The sequence below is a fragment of the Corvus moneduloides genome, chromosome 3 (assembly GCF_009650955.1).
Source record: "Corvus moneduloides isolate bCorMon1 chromosome 3, bCorMon1.pri, whole genome shotgun sequence".
Classification (NCBI taxonomy): Eukaryota; Metazoa; Chordata; class Aves; order Passeriformes; family Corvidae; genus Corvus; species Corvus moneduloides.
In genome coordinates, this window is record NC_045478.1 from 66999594 (window position 1) to 67009349 (window position 9756).

Consider the following 9756-nt stretch of genomic DNA (forward strand, 5'->3'; position numbering starts at 1 on the left):
ACAAGAAGGGGGAATTATGGATGCTAAAAAAGCTAGCAGAGAAATTTTCCTGCTTGCCTCCTGTGAAAGTCTTCATTCTCATGCAAACTAGCTGAGAAATGGTTTGCTATTTTGTAAACCAAGACTTTATCTCACAGGTGCAAACTTGTTTTGCATGGCCTTGTTATGGTACACTGAAGAAAATATTTTGAAATAGGTGTTATACTGTTCAGCCAATCACTCTGGGAGGTGGATGGTCAAGCACCCAATGTTGTTATGCCACTCTTGTGAATCAAGTTATATAAATGCAGTGGTAATTAATTAAATAATTCCATTCTATCCTGGACCTGAATTCTGTGTCGTTCTTCGTGCTGTCCCTGCGGACAACAGCAACAACAGACAAGATTTTTTTTTTTGGTGCACTAGATTTTATTAATTTTTCCCCAAGTTGTTTACACACTGCACCAAGTAAGTTGCATGATTTATTATTATTTTAGACTTGGAAAAGAAGTCAAGCGAGTAGTCTGGAATGTTGGGACCTTGCAGACTTGGCAAGCAGCTTGCAGCAATAGTGTGAGTGTGCTCTTGTATGGAGTCTTCCTCACCCAGAATAAACAGATCTTCTCTGGTTGTCCTCATGTTCAATCATGAGAAAAGACAACCTTTATTCATAGTGCACATTTGAACCTTTGGGGACAGTTACTGGAAATTTTGTAGAGGTTATATGTTTACTTGCTTTCCTGAGAGCTGATTGATCATTCCAGAGCACTGCAGAATGATGTGATGTTAACACACACAGGCTGAGTGACTCAGCTTGTCAAAAACTCGTTTGAAAATAAATGCATGAAGTAGAAAAAAACCAAACTGAAATAGGTATGTGCTAAAAGCCCTTTTTGTGACTGCTGAATCTATAGTGTTATTGCCATTTCCTTGTAGCTGAGGGATTACAGAGGAAGAGCTTCCCAGCTTTCCATAAGTTTAAACCTTGCATGACATGTTTGTTAACTTGAATCCCTGTGTTGCTAGTCTGGATTGGATTTGGTGCTACACCGTGTGTACACTTGTCAAAAATGGAAGGTAGAGAATCCTATGATGAGGTGAAGAGACTCATTCCCTGTCTCTTCAAGTTTCTTCCTTCATAAATGTGCCTCATTTGGAATCTTTTCCCAAATTTTAAAGGCCATAGCAGTTCTACCTTTGTGCTTCACGCTTCAGCTAAGGTGCTTCCATAGGAAGTTTATTTGGTGCTACTGGCCTGCAGCGTGCTCTCTTCATAAGGAGGCACTGGGTCTGGAGAAAGCTCAATGTGAGCCTCTCCCATGGAAGTCTTCATGGTGGCTTCCTCATATGATGGAGGCAAACACACAGAGAGGAATGTGGCATCAGGGAGCAGCGTGGAGTAGTGGAAACTCTGTTCACTGCTCCAGGGCAGCGCAGAAAGGAAATGGGACACATCGTGCTCAGGCAGGGCCTCAGGAAGGTCAATGCTGAAGATCTGCCCCTGCTGAGTGCGGCGCTGGCAACGGCGGTACAGGAAGAGTAGCAGGAATGCCAGGAAGAGCATCATGGTGGCAGGCAATATGATACACAGAAATGGTTCTATGTCGTCTTTGGTTGAACTTGTCTGTTGTCTGCTCTGTAACCAAAGCAAATAGGAAGTGTGTTGGATTCCTGGAGATCTCTTAATCAGAGAGCAAAAACATATTCCCCATCTCCGCCTCATGACATAGCAGCTGCTTTTCCAAATATCTTTCTCTTTGCACTAATATCATTCAAGTAATATGTTGTGCAGTCTCATGAATTCTATTTCCTGGCCAATTAAAGCAAATCACAGCCAGAGACAAAAAACCCCAGAGAAGTTGCAAAGAGTATTGGGTTTTCAGAAAACCCTATCTCCAATGGGGGGAAAAACCCAACAACCTGGAAGTATATGTAATTTTGCATGACATTTTATTACTCTTGGATTATAGCGGGACCAGTTGGCTTTGCAGGAGATCAGTCAAGCCTTTAAAATTTGGGAGAACACTGAATTGCAGATGAATAAGGCTGGTGATCCACCATCTAGTGTTGTTTCTTTGTATTTGGAAAATTGTTTAAAGAACAGCTATTACAACAACTAGCCCTTTCAAACAGGGCCTGTTGCCTACAATACCTGCTCTTTGTGTTGTTCTAACCTCACAGGCCAGTTCCAAATAAAACACAGTGTCAGGACAGCTTGGAGTGGGGCTCTTGAGCTTGTTCTGCCAGTGATCCAAGATTCTTATTTCCCTATTTAAAACTATGGAAAAAAGAACTTCTGGTGTAAGAGAAGTAACAGTTGGGACTGGTGTGTCATCTTTGTTTTCTCCAAAATGTAGCACAAAAGACCTCTGTCCCACAGCTTTTGAATTGTGATGTAATGTTAACTGGAGTCATAAGCTATGAGAAGAACAAACAAAGCCATTTGTGCTCTTCTGTTGTATTAGCTTTAAAATTTAGTATATCCTGTTTCCAGTCTGGCTCTATCTTCTAATAATTGGATCTCATTCAGAGTCTAGTCTAGGGAGGGAGGAAAACACAGACCCTATACTGCTGTTTATTATCAACTCATTCCCTTTGTAAGTTTTTAAGAAATGCTATCAGATGGCTTTTTCACATTTGTATGGTGAGACTAAACAATGGATCAGATTTCCTTTACTTTGAGTGAAGCTGCCTATTCAAGCTGGGAAACTCGAGTGATTCTTTCCTCAAAGCGTTTGGAAGCAGGGATGCAAACTGGCCGTTTGCAGCAATGGCTTTGTGGAAAGGACAGTAACTCAGTGTCTCCTTCTTAGTCTATAAAAACTTTCTATGCTCATTCTTCCGGGAATCACAGCCATTCTTCTAGCTACAAAATCACACTGTAACTTACATTCAACTGATTATCTACCAGGCATTTGTAACCTCTTTGCTTTGTCATCATATTATGAAATTATTATTATGTGGCGATGCCTAAGAAAAACAGTGTAACTAGTCTTTGACTCCTAACAAATAATGCAGGGGAAATTTCTACTTTTTTTATTTTTTCCCTAAGGTATTGTGGGTCGGAAGCTAAATGCATGAAAATAATTTTAAAACACACTGAAACCTTTGCAGATTAGCTATTAAGCTATTCTTCCCCAACTATCTTTTACCCAAAAAAAGCATATTAAAGAAGTATTTAATATTTACTGATAGTTTTTAATTAAAGAACTTCTGACTGTACAAGCTGTTGTCTTACCTGGCCATTCAATGAGTGACAGGAAATAGCAGAATTGGAAGAAATTGTTCCAGCTGTTCTTCCATCTAGTACAGACATTAAATAATCACTTTAAAATGAGTGGATTTTTTAAAAAGTTTGTTAATGCTTTTTTAGTGTGTCTTATGAGGTGCATAAAACATGTCAAGGGAAAATGAGAAAAAAGCATTCAGTATTATGTTTGTGCACTACGTATGTGGAGACACACTGGTATGTTACCGATAGTCGTACAGTAAATATTTAGAAGAGCTGATCTTATACTGGACAGCATTATTCACAATCAGTGAAGAGCTTGTTTTTAAAATCCAAGTCCAGGTTTTGGGTTTAATTTGTAGGGAGCAGGCTTTCACCAGGGTTAAGTGTTGGTCTTAGGATCTGTAAGTTGTACAGTATTCTGGTGGTTTGTGAGGACAGAGAGTGAGATTGCCAGTGTTTCCTACATGAGACTAGTCAAAGGTATATAAAGCCCCGATTATAATTTAAGTTCAGTGCAGCTTCCCTATAAATTTCACTGAAACAATATTCGGGTGTAAATAATGGCCAAGGACAGTGTATCCTTTGTGTGCTGGTGGAAGCACAGACAAGAGTTAGAGCTGTAAGACATGGCCTGATACAAATACTGGACTTCAGAAAAAGGCTAAGCATGATGGAAGAAATTACAAATTATCTTGGATCTCAGGGAAATACTTTGCTCCAAAGCCTTGCAATGAAATACCCATCAAGAGAAAGGTGCAAAATATATTATTGGTGGAGGGGACAGTTTGCATCTAATGGTAAAAACTGGAAGCAGTGAAACTACAGGTAGTATGAGCTAGCTCAGATGGCCACAGTCTGTGAAGTAGCTACAAAAGGACACCTTAGGGTGTCAGTGGGTTACTGGCCTGAAAACTCTTATTTAAAGGCCCTCCAAGAGTAACCTGTAGCATTGCTTCTAAAGTTGCAAAATCAAGCTCTCAAGGCTGAATAAATGACAGCATTTCTGAAATCTGTGATTCCTTAATTTGCTCTGCAACACATATAATTTTTAATTACATTATTGTGCACAAAGTGCCTCGTCAGGGTTGTGATAGATTGCTTAGGGAAGAAGATGAACACCACAATACCACAAGGTACTGTGTTGCAGGATGTGTAGAGTATGTAGTGACTGAGTCAGAAGACTGTGGGAAGAGAGAGGACTGCCTGCTAGTGTGGGATAGCAAATATTCTCCTGGGGAGCTGTATTTCTGTCTCTGCTACTAAATGCTCTACAGAAGGGGCAAGACAGATCAGTGGAGGTGTTTCTTGTGGGTTGCTCGTTGGTTATACTTCATTTGAGTGCCTGGCTTGAGATCCTTGGGTATGGTCTGCAGAAATTCTGCATCTGTATTGCTGTCTCTGAAGGTGAAAAGGCAGTGCCCTGAACCTGCAAGTACTTTATTGCACTGAGGGATTTGGGCAAAAACGACATAGGTTATTACAAGGCAGCCCATGTTCTCTTGCACTCCCTAAAGTGGTCAGGTGGTTGGACTAGATATTCATTGCAGGCACCTTCCAGCTGAACGACTCCTATTTTATCCTATTCTATTTCAAAATAACCACACAAGTGCCTGGTGGCTATCTATTCAGTAATGTGTGCAAAAGAAGACATAATACATTTGTTGTTTGAAGGAGACGCAGTGAAAGATGCTGGGAAAGGTGAGGGAAGGAGCACACTGAATGGCCAGTAATTAAGTGAATACCGTGCCCTGTATAGTTGTGAAAGAGCAGTAAGTGTGTTTTACTATGATCTGAAAAATAGTACTATGTAAAGCAGATAGGATTAAGAATTAGGCAATATTATAGAATTATAAAATATGCTGAGTTAGAGGGGACCCATCAGGATCATTGAGCCCAACTCCTGACCCTGTGCAGGACACCCCAAGAGATACACCAGGTGTCTGAGAGCATTTTCCAAATGATTTTTGAACTCTGTCAGGCTTGGTGCTGTGAGCATTTTCCTGGGGAGCCTGTTCCAGTGCCCAATCACCCTCTGAGTGCAAAATTTTTCCTCATATCTAACCTAAACCTCTCCTGACTCAGCTTCATGCTTTTCTGTATGCTAACAGGTGACAATAAAGATCAGTTTTGCTCAGTCTGTGTTTCAGAGTGTTCATAGCTTTTTAAACACAGCTAATGTTAAGACTTTCCTATCTGGGTGAAATAATTTGTAGGCTACCTAGTGTATTATTTGAGTTGAAATAATCTTTCATAAGTTAATACTGCCCCACAAATGCCCTGAACCTGAACAGGGAATTATATATCCATTTCGATGCTGCCTCCTGCCAAACATTACGTGGACTGATTTTACTTGGAGATGTAGTTCCAAAAGCTTATGGACTTCTTGTACATTTATCCATATACATATATCAAATGTATTAGGAGACAATTGATCAATATTAGTTCCTCTTTTTCTATTGTGGCTTTGTGCCCATTTCTGCAATGACTGCCTAAAGGGCTACTGAAGAATGTTGCAAAATTTTGACATAAAGACTTAGAAAATCTAATAGACATTAAAAAATTATACTAAAAATAGGAATAATTTTAATGCAATGTATCAAAGGCCACTTAAAAAAACCCCCTTATTCTGAAATTCTAAACTAAAAACTGAAATTCTACACTGACCTAAAACTAACTTCTGAAGCTGTGGCTCTAAAACTAGTAACCACTGTGTATAGGTATCAGGAATAGCTGCCAGAACTGCAAAATAAAATGATCTAGAAATCAAACTGAATCTTCATTAATTGAAAGTAAAATGACTGCAGAACATATTTAAGGTAAAATCCTCTAGTCTTTTACATTTGAAAGTTTCCACACCAGGCATATGAAGTGACTGATGGAATTATTGATTGACTGGTTTTGTTTGATGCTGCTTCACTGGAGATCAGCATGCTCTGCCTGTGTCATCACAAGCATCTATTGTCAGGTTTGTAAGTGACAAAAATAAGGATCCGACTTCCAGCATGAAATAAGTTACATAAATATGGGAAAATATCCTTTATAAAACAGAGAAAGTCAGAAAGTAGCATGGGAGTAAAAGGGATCATATTTCTAAAAAGTCCTCTGTTTTCCCAGAATTGATTCTTAGTAGGACAGTTTGGACATTGTAGGCTCATGTTTATTCTCCTCCTTTCCTTTATATATTTGTAGGGACTGAAGCAGAGGGTCAGTTTCCCCCAACCACTGAGCACATACTCGAAGCAGTAAAGCCTTTCATTAGTAATCTGCCTGCCTATGTTTTTTTAACATGCTGAGCATGTACAGTTGCCAGCTTACAGATTATGTGACCCATATCAGTTAAGATGAGCTTTTACTCATGCCTGTTGGTAAAAGAATGAAATGCAGAGCGTGGCTGAGTTGTGTGGTATGTCTGTGATGAGTAATGGAATGGGCTTGGAGCTGAACTATGTGTCTAGATGAAAGAGGGGTAGTACCTGCCTTGGGAGGGTAAAACATGAGTTTAAGGAAAGCTTTTGTGTAAGGGTAGAAAAATGAAAGTTTATTTTGCTTATTGAAATTCCCATTGAAGTGACTGAGTTGTGCTAAGATTTATTGTGTTGTTAATGATTTGCTAGAGTAATAGGAACTCCATTAAAATTATTTTGTTAATATAGCCCATATTTATACTAATATCTTTTGAAGTTGAATCAGGAAGCTGATACTTCTGAAATGTTTTAAGCGGATTGGGAACAAAGTTTGCTTTGAAGTCATTAGGGTGTGGTCCACCCATAGGTGCCTTTCCAAGCTCTATCCTGCTTCTTGAAGCTGATTCATTATTGCTTGTAAAAAGCAAAAACATGTAACTCTGGCAAACAGAAAAACATTTTTATGTGTTTTTGTATACATTAGTAATGACACAAGTTTAGAAGTGAGCCTGGATTTACACAGAATTTTCAAATATTTGTTGAAATGTGACTCTAGTGATGCTGTTTGTTTCTCATTGTCAGATAAAACCAGTCTTGAGGTGTGAAGACATTGCCATTGCTATTCTAACTCTGACAATGTTACTGGTGAGGTAGACTTTGTTAAAATTGTGGAGGCATTTAAATACTGCTTTTTTTCCTGTTCTGACACCCACCCACACTCCTACCCCCTTTTATTTTGCAACAGTACACTATATATATCAGCTGAGTAGTGCGGCCAGTTCATTTGCTAATGCATCTTACTTCGGACACTTACCTAGAAGTACGTGCACCTTAAATTATTATTTTTGATCAGAGAAACACTTCTGCTGTATCCCAGACAAAGCCAGAAAGCAGGCTGTGTTTTCCTCTCTGGGGGCTACTTCCCTTCCCCCACTCGGCTGCGTGTGATCCTCTCTCGCAGAAGTAATCAGTGCACAGCTTAGGGAACAAGAGTTCATTGCTGCCTGCTACTGACTTGTAACATCTGCAGAAAGGCTTCACGGGACCAGATCCAAGGCGTAAACACGCGTTTAACAGAAAGGAAATCGAGGATGTGTTATGCTTAAAAGAAGTAATTAAACTTCCTTACCTGCCGCCCCAGCAAAATTATTCCATCTAATGTTTTTCTTTGCCACAAATGTGTTTAAAAAGACTTAACAGCAATAAAGAAATGCTCTGACTCTATGTAATTGAGCAGTACTGCTTTGATACATCCCAATACCCAGGTATTTACTCTGCACTGTACACTGAGGCATTACACAGACATACACACACATGCAAAGTCAAAGGAATGCCACAGAGATGAGCGGGGGGGTACAGACCTGAAGCTCTGTTTCCAGAAGTGGCCCACCTGGTTCACTGTTTAGCCAGTCATAGTTTCCCCTGTCAGCATGTCCAAAATTTTTCAAGCTGCTGCCCAAGAGCCTCCTCATGCTTTCATTAACCTGGTCTTCTGTCTTCGTGCCTCCACCTTGCTTCGCTGCTTGCAACTGTGTCTCCGCCTCCCAGCCTTGACCCAGCCGGGCTGCTCGCAGCTAATGATCCCTCTTAAGTGATATCCCCTTTATAGTGGGAAAGAAAAAAAAAAAAGACGTTAGACACCCCCTAGTCGTCAAGAAGCCAAGAAAATAGATCTCAGAGCCTCTCTCCAATTCCAACTCAATCTCTCTGGATTTGCTTCGGTGGCCTACATTACCAGCAAAGCTGGCATCAGGTATCTGGGAGCTGGGGCTGATAGCACTCTGATTGGAGCACTCCCTGCATTAGGATTATTAAAAGGGGAATTTGCATGTGAATCTGAGCCCACATGGTTGTGACTCCGTGTGGATAAATAACGCTTTATATTTAGTTATCTAATAAACACTATTTCCAACAAAATAAAATGAAATAAATAAAACCTGTGCTTCTATGTTGAGAGTGAAAGGGTAACTGAGGTTCCCCCCTCAGTTACAGAGCACAAGGAAGAATCACAATCCAGGCAGGTTTTTCTTCCCTGTTGCTGAAACATACAGAAAAGAGAGTGGTTTCTGAGTAGAGAGGCAAGGACACAGGGCTAAATGCTGTACTGAATTATTTAGCAGTGTTAGGATGTAGATGTTAATGATAAATCCAGAGAGAGAGCTCTGCCAGGAAAGCTTTGGTCACTGTGAGAGTGTATGATTGCTTCTGGTAAGAATGAGCTGTCAGTTCAGTTAAATCAGGTTTACAGCTTTCTAGGATACTCGTTAAATGGCAATTGTTTCCAGTGAGAAGACTCTGAGATGTTTATACAGAAAAGCAACACGAACTTATTTCACCGATGTGTGGTAACTTCTGAAGGGACGAATATTTAACCTAAGCTGCAAGTTGTATCAAGGTTTAACTCATGCTGAAAAGTTGGAGGTGTGTTTTGCTGCCGTGCTGCGAGCAGAGGGAAAGGCTGTTCCTAAATGTCCCTTTCAACTGTGGTGTGTTTTGCATGATATCTCAAGGCTTGTCAGTCCGAGCAACAGTTGTGTTTAGGACTGATGATGGAAATTTGGGGTTAGAATCCTAACCTCTTCTTTCTTGCTTGGACTTTTTTTCATCAACTCTTCTTTTAGTTCATGGCTCCTAGAAAATTGCAGGCCTACTTGGAGGCAGCAGGCTGTACTCCTGCAGCTCCAACAGTGGCAATCAGCAGTGCCAGCACTCGCTGTTTCTAAGGAGAGGACCCTGGAAGAACCTGTTCCAAAACTGGCTGTGATCCCTGTGTCTGCATCTTTCAGGAAGGATTCACCCTGCAGGCGAGCCATGGCTGCGGGAAAGAGAGGTGATAGCTTGATAAATCTATCCCATTTTATTAATGAAGTTGCCAGGTGAGCAGTGGACAGGGAACAACAATATTGCGTGAGGGGCTGGTCTTGCTGCTGAAGCAGCCACATCGTTTGTTGGAAACCAAACTCTTGCTTCTGCTGAGGAGGTCCCATGTGAAGCTAGAAGTCTCACCTCAGCAAAGCCTTTGCATGCTTGTGAGAAGACCCCTCCTCTCCTCGATGCCTCACTCATCATCTTGGAAAGTACTTTCAGAGGTGGTGAGTGTGTCCAGCTTCACCAGGCCCAGGGCAGTTACACTGTGAGTTA

General features: G+C 40.7%; 1 protein-coding gene across 1 annotated transcript; it reads right to left on the reverse strand.

Moving 5' to 3' along the window:
* Positions 1–358: 358 nt before the first annotated feature.
* On the reverse strand, positions 359–8454 carry SMIM28 (small integral membrane protein 28). Its single transcript, XM_032102043.1, has 2 exons — positions 7977–8454; positions 359–1615 (listed from the first exon to the last, which is right to left on the reverse strand). The coding sequence occupies exons 1-2, from the start codon at positions 8085–8087 to the stop codon at positions 1217–1219; spliced, it is 510 nt and encodes a 169-aa protein (XP_031957934.1). The 5' UTR covers positions 8088–8454; the 3' UTR covers positions 359–1216.
* Between the last annotated feature and the right edge of the window lie 1302 nt (positions 8455–9756).

What these genes read in the sequence shown, in the direction of transcription:
- SMIM28 (XM_032102043.1), bottom strand. Translation starts at nt 8,087, where the DNA reads ATGAGGAGGCTCTTGGGCAGCAGCTTGAAAAATTTTGGACATGCTGAC. An exon ending in TTCTGGAAACAGAGCTTCAG is followed by an intron (nt 1,616 to 7,976) that starts GTCTGTACCCCC and finishes CTTTGGTTACAG; the next exon opens with AGCAGACAACAGACAAGTTC.